Source organism: Microchirus variegatus (genome assembly GCF_963457635.1).
Source record: "Microchirus variegatus genome assembly, chromosome: 14".
Classification (NCBI taxonomy): domain Eukaryota; kingdom Metazoa; phylum Chordata; class Actinopteri; order Pleuronectiformes; family Soleidae; genus Microchirus; species Microchirus variegatus.
In genome coordinates, this window is record NC_139815.1 from 21,472,970 (window position 1) to 21,492,743 (window position 19,774).

Here is a 19,774-nt window from a genome sequence, read left to right on the forward strand (position 1 = left end):
CTCCCTCTCCTTCTCTCTCTCTCTCTCTCTCTCTCTCTCTCTCCCTCGCTGTGCTGTCTCTACTCTGGAGATGCTGTCTCCCGGCTCCCGGGGCCGCTGTCACACCGCTTGATAGAGATAGAGGCCGCAGGAAGAAGAGAAGTAGGAGGAGGAGGAGGAGGAGGAGGAGGAGGCAGCGGTGGTGGTGGTGGTGGTGGTGGTGTTGGTGGTGGAGGAGTGGGGTCGGGGTTGCCCTCCCCTGCCCTGGCCGGACTAGCTCTCCACCAGCAGCATGAACCTCCACTCGGGCAGGGCGTCCGTGGCCATGCTGCGGATGATGGGCTGTGCTAACGGGCGCTCTGCTCGGCATGTCCTCCACAGTGACTGCGTGGTGGACGAGAAGACGGTGGTGCTGCAGAAGAAGGAGAACGAGGGCTTCGGCTTCGTGCTGCGGGGGGCCAAAGGTAGGACTTTTATTTTGTTAAACTGGCTGCTCAGCTGCTTCCTGTCCTCTGTCATGTCAGGCGTCCATCCATAGAGGAGTGTGACAGTGTGTGTGTGGCAAAACGAGACATGTTTGTGTGTGTGAGTGTGTGTGAGTTTGTGTGAGTGAGAGATCATACGGACAGATGCTGTATAACCCTAATCCAACACACACACACACACACTAACTTGTGTGTATATCTTAGTGAGTACACGTCATAGACATAGTGCAATCCCTCATTCCTTACTCTCACAATTAAGTGCCTAACCCTCAAACCTAACCCTTAAACTGAAACAAACTACTAAAAATAAAAAGTTGTGTAATTACACAACAAAGGCACACATAAAGATAAAACAGGAAAAAAACATGCAAAGAAACAAAATGTGAAGATAACTAAACTTGGACCACCGTCCACTATGTGAAGCGACGTGTCCGTCCTCATTAATGTGACTAGGACCAAGGTGACAGAGTGCACCTCCCACACATCCCTTTTCTTAACCCTAACAATAACCCAGTTCTAACCCTGACCCTAAAACCAGGTCTCAACCTGGAAAAAGCCCTTTAAAGTTGTTTGGCCCTGACAAAAATGTCTCCACAAGGTCAAAATGTCCTCACCAAGACAGGTTTGTACGTTTTCTTGGACCTCACATAGATATAAACTACAACCACACACACACGCACACACACAAAGCCACTAGAAACATGCAAAAAATAAAAAACTTAATGGCACGGTAGCTTAACCAAAACGTAACCCCTAACTTAAAGGTTGATTCTGTAAATTTCAGGTGGAAGTATTTTTATACGAATTTTGGAACGTCACCATGTTTTTACAACAGCCCACAATTAATATACTTGCTAACTGAAGGCTACATAGGTTGGAAGGGAAGGGTGAGGTGAGGGTTATTCAGCTGCAACGTGCAACTTCACCAATAGCTGCTAAAAAAAAAAAAATGTTAAACACTTGTGCCTTTCGTCCAGAACCAGTTAATGCCTTACTCTCCTACTTACTCTCATCCTAACCACAATTCACATCTTGCCTCTAACCATCACCTCATTAGGACAGGGGCTTTGGTTGCCATGAGGACTGCTGGTCCTGACAAGGTCAGTGTTTGTACCAGGAACAGTCATAACTAGCTCATAAAATGCATGTGTATACACACACACACACACACACACACACACACAAACACAGTGCCAGTTAAGTTGCAGTGACTGTCAGGGATGCAGCTGATTGCACCCAGCCAACAATTGCCACTGTATGTGTGTGTGTGTGTGTGTGTGTGTGTGTGTGTGTGTGCTGTGTAGGGCGACGACATCACAAGTGCTATGAAGAAAAGATTCCAGTGTACTCGTACCTGCCTCGTCTCCCCTCAACCGTCATCCATGTCGTTTTCCCACTGCATCATGACTTGTTGTGATACGAGTTGCCCTATCTCGCCAGTTTTTATATCTCACCAAGCCACGAGATTAGCTCTAAAAATAGCCAGTTTATACCGCTGTATCGGTTTCTATGACGATGCTTGCCATGTCATAATCCACGTTGCATTCCACAACTGTGCAGCGCTGTTTGATTGGTTCTACGCCCTGGTTATTGTGGAGAGGTAATTTTTAGTAAATTCGTGTTCCTGTCTTATTTTTCTCAGTCGTTTTTTTTATTTTTTATTTTTTTTACACACATACAGGAGGGAGAGGAAAGAGACGGAGGCAGAGACGGAGAGGGAGGAAACAGGGATTTAGCTTGAAAAACAAGAGGAATGTTCTAGTCATTCTGACACACACACACACACACACTCACAAATGCTGTTATCACCCCAGGGAACTGACCCAGCTGAGCTTATCATGCACGGGGTTGAACACACACACACACACACACACACACACATGCATTGATGCTCGAGCTGTCACATAAGCTCACATCCTCTTTTGCTCTCTGCATTTCTCCCTGTTTTTATTCTCTGTTACTCTCTCTCTCACACACACACACACACATACACAGAGATTTACACCTAAAGAAACATAGTCATCATCACAGTCATGTAAACATCCTCGTATGTGCTCCCGGGGCTGTGTCGTCCAGTTGAGACGCGACTTACAGGAAGTAACGCCGGTTTTCCTCGCAGCTATTGTTTCTTTTATTTATCTGCAACTCCTTGAGAGCAAGGACGAGAAGGAGGGAGGGTCAGGGTGCAGTGGAGTGACAGTACAGTACAGTACAGGCTGCACGGTAAACTGATACTGAATATTTATCACTTAAGAGGAAACCACTGCTCTGGACTGCATAGCAGTACATCACAGTTTTCTACCGAGCATCCCACTATTTATACATGACCTGCCAGTTTTGTCACTGTCCCTTTATTTAACCTTAAGACCAGGTTTTGAATTTCATGACCTCTTACTTTATTTAACTATGGAGATAGTTATTGTCATGTTCACCGCCGTGCTGGAGGTTTTGGGATGAATATCTTTAGTGTGTGGTGTTGGAAATAATTTTGTCGAAAGTGACTTGACTCCCCTGGACCGAAGTCCATACAGGAGTTTTCAGTCAGTTCAATGTGTTCTAAGTTCTTCATTTTGAGTTTCCCAAAGTGACACAAACTTGCCAAATAAGGCGGCAGTAATACAGGTATAGCAGCTCCCATTGCCGCAAAAGAGATTAAGGCTACGTTGTTTACACTAGCACGGGTATTTTTAAAAACAGAGACTTTCCCCTGCATGTGTGCCTTTCGTTTACACACAAACGGCGATTTCGCCTCTGAAAATGTTTTTTTTTTTCTAAAGAAAACAGAGTTTTAGGCAATCTACGCTCCAAAAATGCGACCTTTTTACATTTGGTTATGATCATTTTTACATCTTTGCATTTGCAAATACAGCTCCTATATTTCGTAGAGGAGCAGAGGACGTATCAGGGCTCGGAGGTCAGCAATTTCAGAACTTCTTCTGTCATGAGCCAGACCGCGTCACTGTCAGCATCGCCGTTTTTTTGGGTCCGACCTGGGGCGGACTGTTGTCTGGCGGGAGAACTTTGAGAATGAGGTTATTATCCTGGAGGAGTGTTGGGATCATCGCTGCTGTCACTCTGTCACTTGTAAAGTTACGTCCATACGTCGAGGGCGAGAAGTCAGTCGTTGTTGTTGTTGATGTCGATGAGGATTCTGATTGGCTTGTATGGCTTTCTCCTTCTTCCTACACTGCCGCCTACAGGCTTGGCATAGTTGTGATGGCTCTCGACAGCCTATTTATGTGGGTTAATACAAATGGAAACTTTTTTGAAAACGATGATGTGTGCACAAAGTTATTTTGGCAAACGGAGGGGAAAAAAATTTGCATTTTTAAAAATATCCAGCTAGTGTAAACGTAGCCTAAGTGGCAAACGTACTCTCTAGTACATATTTGACCATTTATTTGATGATATACACTCTTAAGTTGACTCTGTGTGTGAGTGTGAAAGTGGATGGTCGTTCAGGGTGTACACCTCGCCCTGTGTCAGCTGACAATAACAGAAGATGGACGGACGGATGGATGGATTTCACGATATTTCAGAGGAAATATCGCCTCTGGTCCTGACATTGTTTCATGTTCTGCATTACAGCGGACACGCCCATCGAGGAGTTTACTCCCACACCTGCCTTCCCCGCCCTGCAGTACCTGGAGTCGGTGGATGAGGGAGGAGTGGCGTGGCAGGCGGGACTCAGAACGGGGGACTTCCTCATTGAGGTAGGAGCTGTGCTACATTTGTTTTGTACAATATTCCCGGCATACGTTTTTTTTGAAGCTGACCCAGCTTGGTCTATAAAATGTGTGTGAGCGTCCCACCAGCTAACACCGGTAGAGATGCATTTCTGGTTAAATGAAAGATGCTGAGCTTATTTGTTGACTCGTATGTAGTTTGAAACAGCTGAAACTGTTTTTCCATGTCACAACTATGGGTGACTCTTATACTGTCAGTTATAAAAAAAAACAAAAAAACATTTTTGATGTCATTTGAGTCTTATTTCGGGTTAAGGAGCAGAGATGCGTGTCCACAGCTTTTTTTATAGTCATGGCTTTTGAAGTTTTGTCTTGGTTTCAAATGATTTTCCAATTTAATTAGCTTGGCATGTGGGGTATTTATTTCTCAGTAGCATTCAAACACATCTAATCCTGTAAAACCCTCAAAGACTGGTTAACTGTACCTTTCATGGTGTGACTTCAACAAATGAAGCTGTGTTGTGTCTCGGCTGTATTTGAACTCTACTGAGTACATACATGTGTATGTTATTGGGGCATATAACATAGAAATGATATAACAATATTCCAGGGAAATTTGTGGTGAGCAAAGAACAATGAGCTGATGACAATACATTTAAAGCATTTAGTCTGGATGTAGTGGATTCATTTAAAATAACTTCAGGGGCCTGAATTTTACAAATATAAACAGACAGATTTTGGTCAAGTTGTAAACACTCACTGCTTTTAAAACACGTGCGTGATTTACATATTAACAATTAGTGTCGATGTACACTTTCCCTGTGCTATTGATGTGTCCAAGTCCAAAAAGAGCTTTGTTTGTGAGGCATCTCCTTGCTGTTCCTATAAACTAACCCCATTTTCTGTCGTATTTGTTACCCCGCAAAAAAATCAACCCAACAATCCTTCCAATACTGCACTGCTGTTACAACATAGCTGTGTTTCCATCGTGGTACAGTGCGGTTTGGAGTCCTCCGTCAGGCTTACGTTTCAACTGAGGACAGTTTACTTTACTTGTTCGTCGGGGTGTGTGCTGTGCCCGATGTCAGCGAGACGCAACGTTGTGTGCGATGTTGACATAAAACGTGATACAACAGACGACAATGGAACCGGTGGAAACCATATTATGTTAACCACACTGTTGCGGCTTCCAAACACAAACCTTTTAGCCGCTGAGAGTTTATGAGGTTTGGGTCCTCAGGTACGTAGATTTGTGACGCGCTATAATAGATTATGATAAAGATACGCTGAGATCCAAATATGCTTAGGTGCATTTATTGTAACAAAACAGCACAGATCTATCACAGCGCAGCAAGGATGGATAAACGTGAAAATGAGACTGGCGGATTAAACAGGAAAAAAAGGTGATAAATGAATGAATGAGTAGCGGTAGCGGTCAACAAAAATTACGGCTACTCCCAACCCTGACTCTCTCTCTCTCTCTCTATCATCTGCGTCACCGGTGAGTGCCCACCTTTACGCACACACTCTTCCGCACGCACACACGCCCACTCCCAGGTGAACCACCCCCTCTGCAACACACACACACTCTAACACACCGTGCTGCTCATCTTCAGCCTGTATGTCTCTTACACACCAGCCCCTAATTATTAGGTCCCACATAATAATTCACATTTCAAAACACAATAGGAGACATAATAAATCATCATATCAATTTCAACGATAATGCAAAAATGTCTAATAAATTGCTCAAGTCCATGAAAAGTCATTACAACGAATATTCCTTCTTCTGGTCGTCATGACCGATTAGTGCAAAGTCCATCTGACGTCCGAAAACACAAAGTCCATATAGAGGTCAGCAACGTCCTCATGCTGCCTCCTCCTTCTCCAGCAACAAACACACCTTGGATATGGGTCTGTCCAAGCAACTGGTTCTTGTCTTAATCCGAATTTGACGCACAAATCCCTTGCGATCTGGAAAAGTTTGCAAGACACGTCCCATAATCCAAGAATTACGAGGTGCAGTACTGTCCATTAGCAAAACTAGATCTCCTGCGACAAGGTTTCTCTGGACTCCAGTCCATCTCTGTCGTTCCTGTAACAGAGGCAGGTACTCCTTTGTCCAGCGCTTCCAGAACAGATCAGATATGTACTGGACTTGTCTCCATCTTCTCTGTGCATACAGGTCTGCTGCTTGGAACTCTCCAGGTGGTAATGAAGGCTGGTTTTTAAGCAGTAACAGATGGTTCGGCGTCAGTGCTTCCAGGTCGTTAGGATCTGTGGAGGCCTTGGTGATGGGCCTGCTGTTAATAATGGCTTCCACTTCGCAAAGAACTGTGTGGAGTCCCTCCTCATCCAAGCGTTGTACTTTGAGAGTGGAGTTCAGGACTTTCCTCACCGATCTAATAAGCCTTTCCCACACTCCTCCATGATGTGATCCAGCAGGGGGGTTGAACGTCCACTTAATGCCCTTTTGAAGTAACACATCATGCACCTGTGCCTGGTTCCACTGCGCAATCGTTGTTTTTAGCTCACGTTCTGCACCCACAAAATTTGTCCCATTATCAGAGCGCAGCTCGCGGACCTGTCCTCTTCTGGCTATAAAACGCCTTAGTGCATTTATGAAGGAGTCAGTGTCCAGAGAAGGTGCCACCTCGATGTGAATAGCTCTCAATACAAGACAGGTAAATAGGACACCATACCTCTTCACTGTACTCCTCCTGCTCCTCACTTCGATGGGTCCAAAATAATCAACCCCTACACATGTGAATGGAGGTTCATCAGGCTTGAGTCGGTCTGTGGGCAAGTCTGCCATCTGCTGGCAAACTGGAGTGGCATTAAGTCTTCTGCAGATGGTGCACTTGGACAGAACTCTCCTAATGGCAGTACTTGCTCCTGTCATCCAGTATTTCTCCCTGAGCTTGGACAACATGTGGTTGCGGCCGCTGTGTCCTACCTCTTGATGTATATTTCTCAGCAGCAGGGTAGAAATATGAAGGTCTTTTGCCAGAATGATAGGATGCTTAGACTCCAAAGGCAGTGCTGCTTTGCTAAGCCGTCCTCCCACACGCAAGACTCCATCCTCCAGCCTTGGACACAATTTGTGCAGGTGACTATTTTTCTTGACATTTTGTCCCTTTTCCAGACACGAGAGCTCCTCAAAAAACTTTCTCTTCTGGCAAAACTGAATTATGGCCAGCTCAGCCTTGTCAATGTCCTCCACTGTAGGAGCTCCCAGAACAGCTGCACCTTTAAATGTGCACCTTTCCTGCTCCATCATTCTCTGTTGCTGCATGCTCTCTTCACTCTGATTGGCTATTAGCCTTTTTCTCTTCCTGATACAGGACGACAACCATTCCTTGTATTTCAGCCACCACGCCACAGCTTTCTTTAATCGGATCCACGAGGAATAATGATGGATCAGGTGAGTAGTGGGATCCTCTTCAGCTTGTACAGCATTGACAACAGCAGTTTTCTTCACCTCTGGATCGTCCTGGGGGAGATGACTCACAAGCTCAGGGTTCACAGGCCATTCTGTTTCAGGTTGGCAAAGAAACGGAGGTCCTGTTAACCAGAGTCTGTCCTTCAGAAATGCCTCCACTTTGAGCCCTCTGGATGCTGCGTCTGCTGGATTTGAAGCTGTATCCACGTACCTCCACTGAGCGGGGTGAGATGATTTCAGGATCTCCGAAACACGATTGGCAACAAACACCTTAAATCTGGAGCTTTCGTTGTTAATGTATTTCAGCACAGAAGCACTATCAGTCCAAAACACAGATTCCTGAAGACTCATGTGTAGTTCTTTCTTCCACAGGACATCCATGCGACTGGCCATTGTTGCAGCAATCAGTTCCATTCTTGGAATTGTAACTGTCTTCAGTGGAGCAACACGAGCCTTTCCCATAATGAAAGCACTGTGCATTTGGAGGTGCTCATTCTGTAACAGCAGGTAAGTGACTGTACCATAGCCTTCCTCAGAAGCATCGCAGAAATGGTGTAGTTGTGCAGTAATAACATCTCCAAACTCCAGAGGTTTTAGACATCTGGGCAACTCAAAGTTGTCCAGTAGGTGGAGCCCTTGCACCCACTTAAGCCACTCTTTGGAGACAGTCTCTGGTATGGGATCATCCCAACCAACTCCTCTTCTGCACAAATCCCTCAAGATCCTTTTTGCTGTCAGAACAAGGGGACTTAACATGCCCAGAGGGTCATAAATGGAGCTTACAGTAGAAAGGATGCCTCTGCGGTTGAGTGGTCTGTCCTTCCATACAATTTTGAATTTAAAGGTGTCTGACTTGATACACCACTCTACACCCAGCACTCTTTCAATGGGCACAAACTCCCGGTCCAGGTCCAACTGCTCCATGCCTTTAGCTCTGCGGGGCTCTGGGATGGTCTTGAGCACTTCAGATCTGTTACTGTGCCACTTGGTCAAACAGAATCCCCCTTTAGCGCACAGAGACATGAGCTCATGACAGAGGATCAGTGCCTCCTCCTCTGTTGCAACTGCCACCAAACAATCGTCCACATAAAAGCAGTGCTGCAGCTTGTCCACTGTCTCCTCCTTATGCTCATGTCCAAAATCCTCTGCACATTTCCTGAGGGAAAAGTTGGCGCAGCTAGGGGAGGATGTAGCTCCGAAAAGATGTACCTTCATCCTGTATTCACATGGTGCTTGGTTCAAGTCTCCTTGTGACCACCAGAGGAATCGCAGCAGATCAGCATCATCTGGGGGCACTTGCACCTGGTGAAACATAGCTTCTATGTCAGCCATGATGACCACAGGTTCCCTCCTGAACCTGGTCACAACTCCAATCAGCGAGCTGGTTAGATCGGGCCCTTGCAACAGCTCTTCATTCAGAGATTGTCCTTTGTAACTGGCACCACAATCAAAAACAACTCTGAGCTTTCCCTTTGTCGGGTGGTAGACACCATGGTGCGGTATGTACCAGACCCTGCCATCACTTCTTTCCAGCTCTGCATCAGGAACCTTTTCAGCATAACCTTTACCAAGTAGATCGTTAATAAAGGTGTTATACTCCCTGTAAAACACTGGATCCCTCTGGAGCCTCCTCTTCAGATGGTTTTGACGCTGTTCCACCACTTTCCTGTTATTTGGCATGCTGACGTTTGGATTTTTCAAAGGCAGGGCGACCTGGTAGTGACCATTGACATGTTTGGCTGACTTTGTGACCATGTCCATGAACCTCAGGTCTTCCCTGGACAGACCCACTTGTTCCTCCACAGCAGATTCTGGAAAGTCCATCTTAAATTGCTGTTGCCACAGTTCATCCAAATTTACAATGGACACACGGTTCACAGTTACTGGCTGCTCACAGTAATTGGCCTCTCCACCGTTTCCTGTCAGTGGTCCATTTACCGTCCAGCCCAGCGCCGTCCTTATAGCGTAGGGTCCATTGTGCTCACTGCGGATAACTTCCAGCGGTTCCATGGCTCGTGGAACATTCGTTCCAATCAGCAACTCAATTCCAGCCTCAATCTGTGGTAAGGAGATGTGTTTTAAATATGGCCACCTTGTCAGATCCTTATTTGTGGGTATGTTTGCTTTGTGGACTGGCATTGACAACTGAGTATACGCTTTTGGCAACTCAATGAAGCTGTCGTCTTCAAGTGCTGCCACCTCCAGCTCTGGCACAATGTAGCTACTGACCACCTTCTCCTGCCCCATGGTCCTGAGAAGAATGTTGGCTCTCTTCCCAGACAAATTGAGCTTCTGCTTCAGACTCTCAGTACAGAACACCGCAGTACTTCCCTGGTCCAAAAAGGCGTATGTGAGAATGATTTTATTGCCCTTCTTCGCCTTCACTTGGATCGGCACGATAGGAAGCTTGCAATCCATCTCACCAGCCCCTGTAAGCCCACTGGAAACCAAGGTGTCGTCCACTGTAACCTGGATGCTTCTCTCAGCTGGTTCTGCCGTTGCCACACTATCCTTATGGAGCACAGTTGGATGTCTTAGGCCACACTTCGAGCAGGAAATCTTCCTTTGGCAATTTTTGCCTATGTGTCCTATACACAGGCAGCGAAAACAAGCACCATTTTCCTTCAGGAAGTCAATTTTCTCTTTGTGTGCCATTTTTTCCAACCGCGCACACACATCCAATGTGTGTCCTCCGGTGCAGCAGGGACAGATCTTCTTGGCTGGTGGTTTTATGTATGTAGCTTTCACAGGTTGAGCTGTTCTCTCCACACGATTCACTGTGGTAGCGAAGCTGGTTCCTCTGATGCTGGAGCGAGGGGGAGGTTTGTGTTTCATTTGTTTAGTTGTTATAACAGTGTCCTGAATGTTTCCAAACACAGGGTCTGTCAAGATTTTTACCTGTTTTTCAACAAAGTTGGCAATATCCACAAACCTTGCTCTCCTATTGTACCTTTCCTGCAGGTCACATGCGTCGCACCTCCAGCGGTCTCGGAGTTTGTACGGCAGTTTTTTAATGATTTCCACCATGTTTGTGGGTGTGTCCAGATCACTTAAATACTGCACATCCTCCAAAGCGTTGCAGCATCCACGCAGAAAGAGGCCGTACTCCTGGAGGGCTTTCACATCTTCTGTTTTAATAGTGGGCCATGACAAAGCTCTCTCCATGTATGCTGCTGCCACCTTTTGCTCATTGCCATAGTGCTCTTTCAATAGAGCCTTCGCTTTCACATATCCTCTGCTCGACTCAATGTGCTGACAGCTCCTCACTAGTCCCTTTGCATTCCCTTTGGTGTATTGTTCAAGGAAGTAGAGTCTGTCACAGTTGTTACTGGTGTTTCGCTCAACTCCATTTTCAAATGCTTTAATAAACGAATGGTATTTGAGTGGATTACCATCGAAAATGGGAATTTCCCTTTTTGGGAGTGCTGAGAGGCATTGTTGTTGCATCAAGAGTGTTGAAATTTCATTTTGTTTTCTCATTATGTCCAGCACACTGTCATTTTGTGATGCATCAGTTTGTGTAACATTGGTCACAGGATCTTCAGGAGTGGTTAGATAACGTTGGAGCAGGTAAGAAGGACCTGGGAGATGTTTTATGTCAGGTAAGTGAGTGACTTTAGGCTTCACAACTGTCTGTGTGGTTTCAATTGGGTTGGATTTTAGTTTAACTGGCAGTGATGGGACAAATTCCATAACATTGACGTTAAGTTGTTGTTTTGAGCATGTCTTTTCATAGTACGAGTTCATCCCATCTGAAACCTTTGACTTTGATTTACTGCCAACACTGCTTTGTGATTTTATAACACTTAGTTTTGCCATTTCCTCAGCGATTTCATTCTCCAGTAAAAGCTGTTCTCTTCTTTTGCGTAGCTTTAACTCCTCTTCATCCAATGCATGTTTTTCCTTTAATGCCTTTTGTTTTGTTGCCAAAATTGCAAGATTTGTTTCAGTTTTTAAGCGAGCAGATGAGCGTGAAGCCAAGGATGAAGAATGATGTGAGCGTGATTTCTTGGTTGCATTTGAGATGCTGTCACAGGGCTGTAGTTCATCCTGAGGATCTTGTCCAGTGGAAACAGGTACTGGAGGGTCAGCAACAGACAAATCCTTACCTTTTTCGACAGGAATTTGTTCTGCATAATTTATTTCCTTTATTGGTTGCTCAGAAGTATTTATCTGTAGTGGTAATTCATTTGAGTTTTCATGCGGATTTTCCTTTATCCATTTTTCCACTTGTTCCTTGAATGCATCACTGTAATCCATAATGCTAGAAAACCACTCTTTTTGTTTTTTATGTTCATCATCAGGAAGAAGTTGCAATACTTCGTTGTGCAGGTCAGTGGCCTTTTTACACAGTGCATTCAAGTTATTCAGTTGTGAGGGGATTTCAGTTACATTTTCTTTTGATTTCATGTGCGCTTTTATTTGCGGAATAAGCTCTTTGATTTTATTAACGGCACTTTTGCGCTCATGCTGCAACCGTTCGATTTTATTTTCCATTGCTTTGGCCGTCAGTTTGATTTCCCTCTTTTCACGTTCCATGTTTGAACATTCAGCATCAGCGTTTATTTGACTCATTTTCGTTAGATTGTATTTTTGTATGAAGCAACACAATCACATTTCATTCAAGAGCGTATTCAAATCCATCCATAGACATTGCATTTAAATTCATTGACAGAGCGGATTCGATCCAAGCATTTCAACAAGCAGTAGGTCTTTAGACAACATCAGCCGCCACATGCCACAAAGTCCCGACATCACAATCCATTAAAGCACGGAGAATATGCGCCACCATCAATGCGCCAATGCAACCAGCGTATCCATTTAATACATTGTCCTCATTTGACTCAATGCATTCCAATCGAAGCGGATTCCTTAATCCACAAACATTAACAGGTTCAGGCCTACCTGTTCCCAGGTAAATGTTTGGCGTGGTGTGGCACTTAGCTGTGGCTCCTTTGTTCTCGGGCTAGTCGGTGCGGGACGACTTGGTTCTTTGATGCGGCTTGATGATTTTCATTAAACGCCATTTTTTGTTGACAAATGTTGCGGCTTCCAAACACAAACCTTTTAGCCGCTGAGAGTTTATGAGGTTTGGGTCCTCAGGTACGTAGATTTGTGACGCGCTATAATAGATTATGATAAAGATACGCTGAGATCCAAATATGCTTAGGTGCATTTATTGTAACAAAACAGCACAGATCTATCACAGCGCAGCAAGGATGGATAAACGTGAAAATGAGACTGGCGGATTAAACAGGAAAAAAAGGTGATAAATGAATGAATGAGTAGCGGTAGCGGTCAACAAAAATTACGGCTACTCCCAACCCTGACTCTCTCTCTCTCTCTCTATCATCTGCGTCACCGGTGAGTGCCCACCTTTACGCACACACTCTTCCGCACGCACACACGCCCACTCCCAGGTGAACCACCCCCTCTGCAACACACACACACTCTAACACACCGTGCTGCTCATCTTCAGCCTGTATGTCTCTTACACACACTGTCAAAATTAAATTTGTGTCACTTTTATTTGTATTTTTTTTTAATCAGTCACTCTCCCACACCAAATCCAGTACAGTTGTAGAGTTGTTGGTCTTCTGTTGCCTCGAATGATGAGCTCAGTTGTGTTTATATTGGGATCTTCGTGTTTGGAATCCTCTGTTTATATGCAAGTGACACAAACTGTAGCTTCCCGCAAAATTAAGAACCCTGATTATCTCAATGGACTTTGTTGTAGGCGAGTGAGCAGTTTACATGGTGAGATACAGCTGTAACCTAAGGGTGCTGCTTTCACACCTACAGCATTTGGTGCGCACCAAACGTGTTTAGTCCCTTAGTTCGGTTCTTTTGCGCAGGTGTGAATGTAATCTCGGTACTTTTGGTGCGCACCAAATCAACCGGTCCGAGACCACCCCCTTCACGCAGGTCTACTCTCCGCCCTACTTTGGTGTGGTTCCTCTGGTGTGAAAGCAACCAAACCAAATGGGACGAAATGGTCTAGTTTAATGCATTATGGATATGAGATGAGATACGGGATCACCCCGAATTTCCACCGGGGCGAGTGGCGTGGCGCACCCAAGTCTGTTTGCTACATTGTGACATTTTTGACTGGACTGGTGCGGACCAAAGCAATCGAACTATAGGTCTGAAAGCGCCATTATTCTATTCTTAACATATCATGGACTTAGTCTGGCTCTATGGCTAGTCTGGATTTCATTAGGTAAGCCCTTTTTTTAAGTGGCTTAAAAAGTTGTTTTTTTTCCTGCCCCCGATTGGGTTAAGTAGCACCAATTTACCAAAGTGAGACAGCAGTAGATGATTTGGCTTTCAGCCTTGCTTGTGTTGTAATGTCATCGAGTCAGAAGTCAACATGCAGCCATGTCGTTTATATATCACATTTTTTATCTCGTACAAATTAATATTGTCATAATCGATATAATACGCCACAGCCCTAGTACGCTGTCATTGCGTACGCTCACATATGAAAATCATATCACAGCTGCAGTGATTTGCGGGAAAAAAAGCACTGTCTATTTTGAGTTTTTGGGGGTTTTTTTTGTGCAACTCTGTAATGACTGTGGGTGTGCAAGTGTGTGTGTGTGTGTGTGTGTGTGTGTATGTGTGCACTGTGGATTGGTTCATTTTGTGTTTCTGTTAAATGGAGCATGAAATGAGTATCTGTGTCTGCAGCTCCTCCTTAGTGTCATCTCATCTCGCTCTCTCCTCAACTTTAGCCCATGTTTATCTCAGCCCCCTTTGATGTACAGCATTTTCCCTATACTGATGTTGTTATTCCATCTTTTGTCGTATAAACCGAGACAAACAACGCTGTAAAGCCACTGTGCGACACCAAGCCTCGTGGGTTCTGGAGGTGTGACGTAAAAACCAAGCGGTATCCCGTCGTGACATCACGTGTTTTGGAGCCTCCAGTTTAGCATTTTGTCCAGCATCATCTTAGGTTTTTGAAACTGAAAGTAACTGTAACTGGAAGACCAGACTAAAAACCATTCCACTGGATTTTTGTCGATGTTTGCATCTCTGCTCCTGTCAAAAACTAGCTGTCAATCACACCATAGCCCAACCCTAACGCAAGCTGTACTTTGGGGGTGAAAGGTCTTCACTGACAAACAATACATGTGACTAAAGAGCCACACTGTCTATAATCACGTGTCAAAAAAAAACTTTGTGTTATGAGGTCGTCAAAGAGTATGATCTATGTCGGCATTTTGACACCAAACAAGGAGCCAATACGGCAAAGTTAGCCTTAAAAGAAAACAACAAATTGTCATAGAATTAAAAGGCAAAAGCCATAACCTAAAAACCATGAGGCAGAGAAAGATAGCTTTATTGTGGCTGAAGAAATCACCCGTGCTTCAAAGTCTTTTTCTGTGCGTTTACATTTAGTTACATTTATTCTGTCTTACAGTTACATCTGGCCCTTTGAGGGCAACCATTATGCTGATGTGGCCCTCAGTGAAAATGAGCTCTATATACAGTATACCTAAATAAAATGTACTATCCGCTCTGCTTTATTAATGTATAGAAAAGTACTGACCACAGCTAAATCATTGGCTGCACTTTCATATTATGTGTAGTTGCCCCCTGGTGGCCGGTGAAGATAATACAGGTGTCAGACACTTCTGCATTGGCCTAAATCTCTGTAGACTTGGAGAGTACTTTCGTTTTTTATACACTGATCTGTGACGACCTCAATTACGAGATTGTAGAACAATAATGCCCTTTGTCCTCATCGCCCCAGTTCCTATACAGATATTTATTGAACTGTGAGTGTGATCAGGAGCGTCAACGTGTTAACAAAATGCATCAAAGATCTTGAAAGTGTTCACAGCTGTGCAGCCTCCAGCTAGTTAGCTGTTAGCTGTTAGCTGTCCAAAGCTAATATTCTCTAATGAGCATGAGCAGACTATCACTGACAGCACTTTTTACTTTGACCTTAGACTGCAGTTTGGAATCCAAACGTCTCCTGAGAGGTAAAGCAACTTCAGATGATGGCTGCTGATGTTGTATTTAAGTATCAGTGTATAGAAGTGCAGCTCCAGCTGAATTAGTAGCCTTCACTGGCCTTACTCTTTTTGTGGTAGTGATTAGTTGAGAATCGTTCTAAATCTTTAGTCATTAATCCATAAGATGACTTTAACAGCTCGTACAAGTGACTTATTTTCATTTCTTTCGGTGAGTTTGATCATTTGGAGGTAGTAGGGATAGACAGTTGGTGAAAAAGTGAAATTACAAAACAACCTTTTTTACCTGTAAGTAGATTTCTCAGTATGTAACAATTTTATGTGTCACCAAAATCAATGCACTGTTTTTTCTTTTTATTTATTTATTTTATTTGAATTTTGCACCTCTTCAGTAATGCACAGTGAAGCTACGGCTAATAATGGCTCTGCAATGAGTCTGCAGGTGACTGTGTGTAGGTAGGTTTCATTTCTAATATAAAAAATTTTAGGCTCCGTAATTCACGTCCAGATGAACAACATTCCAAACTGTCCCCTGCCTGGCTCACATTACACGTAAGCTATAAGTGAGTAAATGTTAAACACTCTCTACAAAATCTACAATCATGGTGGTTGGAGTTGTGCATCCTGTCCTGTAGTAGTCATGATACAGTGGTGATGCAGTTACCATGGCAGCCGATTAGCTCTAGTATATAATCCCTTCACAGAACCACCAGAGGTGCTGCGGTGTTCAGCTGCTCAACACATTTTTCAGTGCAGAGATGGAAGTCATATTTACTTGACAGCCTAGGTGAACTCTGTCTTCATGCTCTGATCACATGTGGAGGGCGACAATTAATGCGTTGTACGAACATGTAATGGATTTCCAATTGCAGGTTAATTAACATATGGTGGATGTTCATTTAGTTTCATGTCACTGCTGAAGGACTTGAGCAAGACTCTTGCATCAGATTTGTCTCCAGTGGTCTCCAAATGTTATTGTATCAGTGGGAATTGTATTTGCACAGTAGATTTCTTGAAATTCAAGAAACCGCACAGTACAGTTGCTACTGGTTTGTTGACATTTAGAGAACTGTGACTTGGATAAATGAGAATCCACACGGACAAGGCATTAACTGTTAGAATACAGAACTCTTCCTCAAGGACATGGAGGCAAATATTTGTCCATAAAAGCCCATGATTTGTGGTCTCTGGTACCTACTACCATTTATTCATCACCTATACCAGGGGTCTGCAACCTGCAGCTCTAGAGCCTCATGTGGCTCTTCAGCCCCTCTGTAGTGGCTCCTTCTCGCTTTGAAGAAAATAACTTTTCATGTTTTTCACACTTTTTTGTCAAGTTAAAGGTGTAAATAAAAGTGTTTTTGATATTTTGTCACATCCAATTGTAAAAACCTCCCCTGAAAGCCATTGAAGTAATGCGTACATGAAGAAGTTCACATTTGGAGTCCTGTCCGTGCTTAGGTCCATGTACTTAGGCCATGCAGGTTTTCTCAGACATAAACTACATAAAATCGTTCATAAAAATTCATCTCAAAGTCGTTTTTCTACAGTTTAGAGGTTTGGTATCAACATAGTTCTTTAAATATAGTATATATGTGTAAAAACAACAACTTTACATGGGATTTTATCTTCATTTAAAGGATAAAATAGGTTTTGCGGCTCCAGAATAATTTAATTTGAGTGGAGAGGGGACACAAATGGCTCTTTTCATTCTAAAGGTTGCAGACCCCTGACCTATATCCTGATTTTAATTGCTAATACATGCTGTAGTATTGTATTGTCACAAAGTTGAGTATTATAGGGGCTACAATACAAAAGACAAAGCAAAGCTATAAATCATGAATATGTCAAAAACAGATTTTTGCAGAAAGACTCATTATTACGTCATATTATATATAAGAAATACAATTTCAAACTAACTACTCTATCTGTGTGTGTGTGTGTGTGCGTGTGCCTGCGTGCATGTTCAAACATCTGTTTTTGTGTCTGCACGAGTGCTCATATGCACTGTTTCCCTCGTACGTTAACGTACATTAACTGAACAGATCCATTTGCACGCATGATCTAGGGCTCGGTGGAGCGTCACTCTGTCATTGCCTCTCGCTGCTTGGCAGGAGGACGCGAGCACACATTTGATACACAAACATTCAGATCACTTACTTAAATGTGTGTGAGGTGGGTGCTTGTCGTTGACCCCATCAGTGATAACACTCGACTTCAGCTGCTTTGTGTCAGAGCAGCTTGTTGACTTTGACTTTGTAAGATGACTGATAGATAGATAGATAGATAGATAGATAGATAGATAGATAGATAGATAGATAGATAGATAGATAGATAGATAGATAGATAGATAGATAGATAGATAGATAGATAGATAGATAGATTCTTAGCTTTCAAGCTAACTACCACACTATCTATCAAGAAAGATAGATTCTAGCTTGTAAGCTCACAAGCTAACTAACACACTAACTAGATAGATAGATAGATAGATAGATAGATAGATAGATAGATAGATAGATAGATAGATAGATAGATAGATAGATAGATAGATAGATAGATAGATAGATAGATAGATAGATAGATAGATAGATTCGTAGCTTTCAAGCTAACTACCACACTATCTATCAAGAAAGATAGATTCTAGCTTGTAAGCTCACAAGCTAACTAACACACTAACTAGATAGATAGATAGATAGATAGATAGATAGATAGATAGATAGATAGATAGATAGATAGATAGATAGATAGATAGATAGATAGATAGATAGATAGATTCTTAGCTTTCAAGCTAACTACCACACTATCTATCAAGAAAGATAGATTCTAGCTTGTAAGCTCACAAGCTAACTAACACACTAACTAGATAGATAGATAGATAGATAGATAGATAGATAGATAGATAGATAGATAGATAGATAGATAGATAGATAGATAGATAGATAGATAGATAGATAGATAGATAGATAGATAGATAGATAGATAGATAGATAGATTCTTAGCTTAGCAAGATGGATAGATAGATTCTTAGCTTGCAAGGTAACTAGCACGCTAACTAGCGATATAGAGTCTAGCTTGTAAGCTCACAAGCTAACTAACACACTAACTAGCAAGATAGATAGATAGATAGATAGATAGATAGATAGATAGATAGATAGATAGATAGATAGATAGATAGATAGATAGATAGATAGATAGATAGATGTCAGTGTTGAACAATTATGGGAACATATTAGTGCTGGGTGGCATAACCAAAAGTGTATACAACAGTATATTTTCATGAGTGAGTGCTCCACTGAGAGAGTTTGTCTGTTAACATAATTTCATACATTCTTGTTACACACAGGTATAAAGTAAAAATTGATTATTCCCTCAATCCCCACCACAGTTATGTCTTCAGCTAAGAGGTCTGCAACCTCCAGTATCAGTAGAGCCATTTTTGACCCCTCTCCATCCACAATATAATTACTCTGGAGCCGCAAAACCTACTTGACCCATAAAATGCAGATAACATCCTGTAGAAAGTTTTACTTATAAATATAATTAATAACTAAGGTCTGTTGCATTTGTGAAATTTGATAACTACAGCAAAGTAAACTTACATTCATGGCATGTGTATTTACCTGTTGACAAAGGAAAACACACACACAAAAAAAACTTCTATTTGTGGAAAATTGATCAAATAAAAAGTAACCGATTAGCTCATGCTTAGGAAAACCTGCTGGCATAATAATGTGGATCCAAATGTGTACTTCTTTATGTACAAATGAATTCGTTCAAGTGTTGGGAATGGCTTCAAACACAGGTCTGTTGAGTTTGGGGAGTTTTTTTTAAATATTGTACATGACACAGACGTAGGATGTGACACATGTTTTTAGTAGACGAAATATTTAAAAAAACTTTGATTATATCACCTTGATCTCTAAATAAGAGGTGTTGTTTTTCTTTCGAAGCTACAGGGAGCCACTGTAGAGGGGGCTCAAGAGCCACATGCAGCGCTTCAAAAAAATCCTGTCTACTGGATCTTTAAAGTCGGTTTTTTTTCCTATTTGCTGTGTGTGTGTATCAGGTGTCTGCCATCGTGAATCTCTTTGAGGACACACACACACAGTCAGTCAGTCATGCAGTGTTAACCATTTCATATTTTTATGGGGGCATGGGGAGCCGTGACATCTCCAGAGTCCAACCTACTTATGGAAACAA

General features: G+C 42.9%; 1 protein-coding gene across 1 annotated transcript in view; it reads left to right on the plus strand.

Annotated features, from left to right (window-relative positions):
- Window positions 1–19,774, plus strand: part of LOC310936599 (SH3 and multiple ankyrin repeat domains protein 2-like) — a gene marked incomplete at its 3' end in the record, with an annotated part of 136,329 nt that overhangs the window by 84,454 nt on the left and 32,101 nt on the right. Inside the window, exons 14-15 of the mRNA XM_083900677.1 lie at window positions 361–443; window positions 4,053–4,177. Of these exons, the coding sequence (XP_083756803.1) occupies window positions 361–443; window positions 4,053–4,177 (208 nt within the window). The remainder of the gene's footprint in view (window positions 1–360; window positions 444–4,052; window positions 4,178–19,774) is intronic.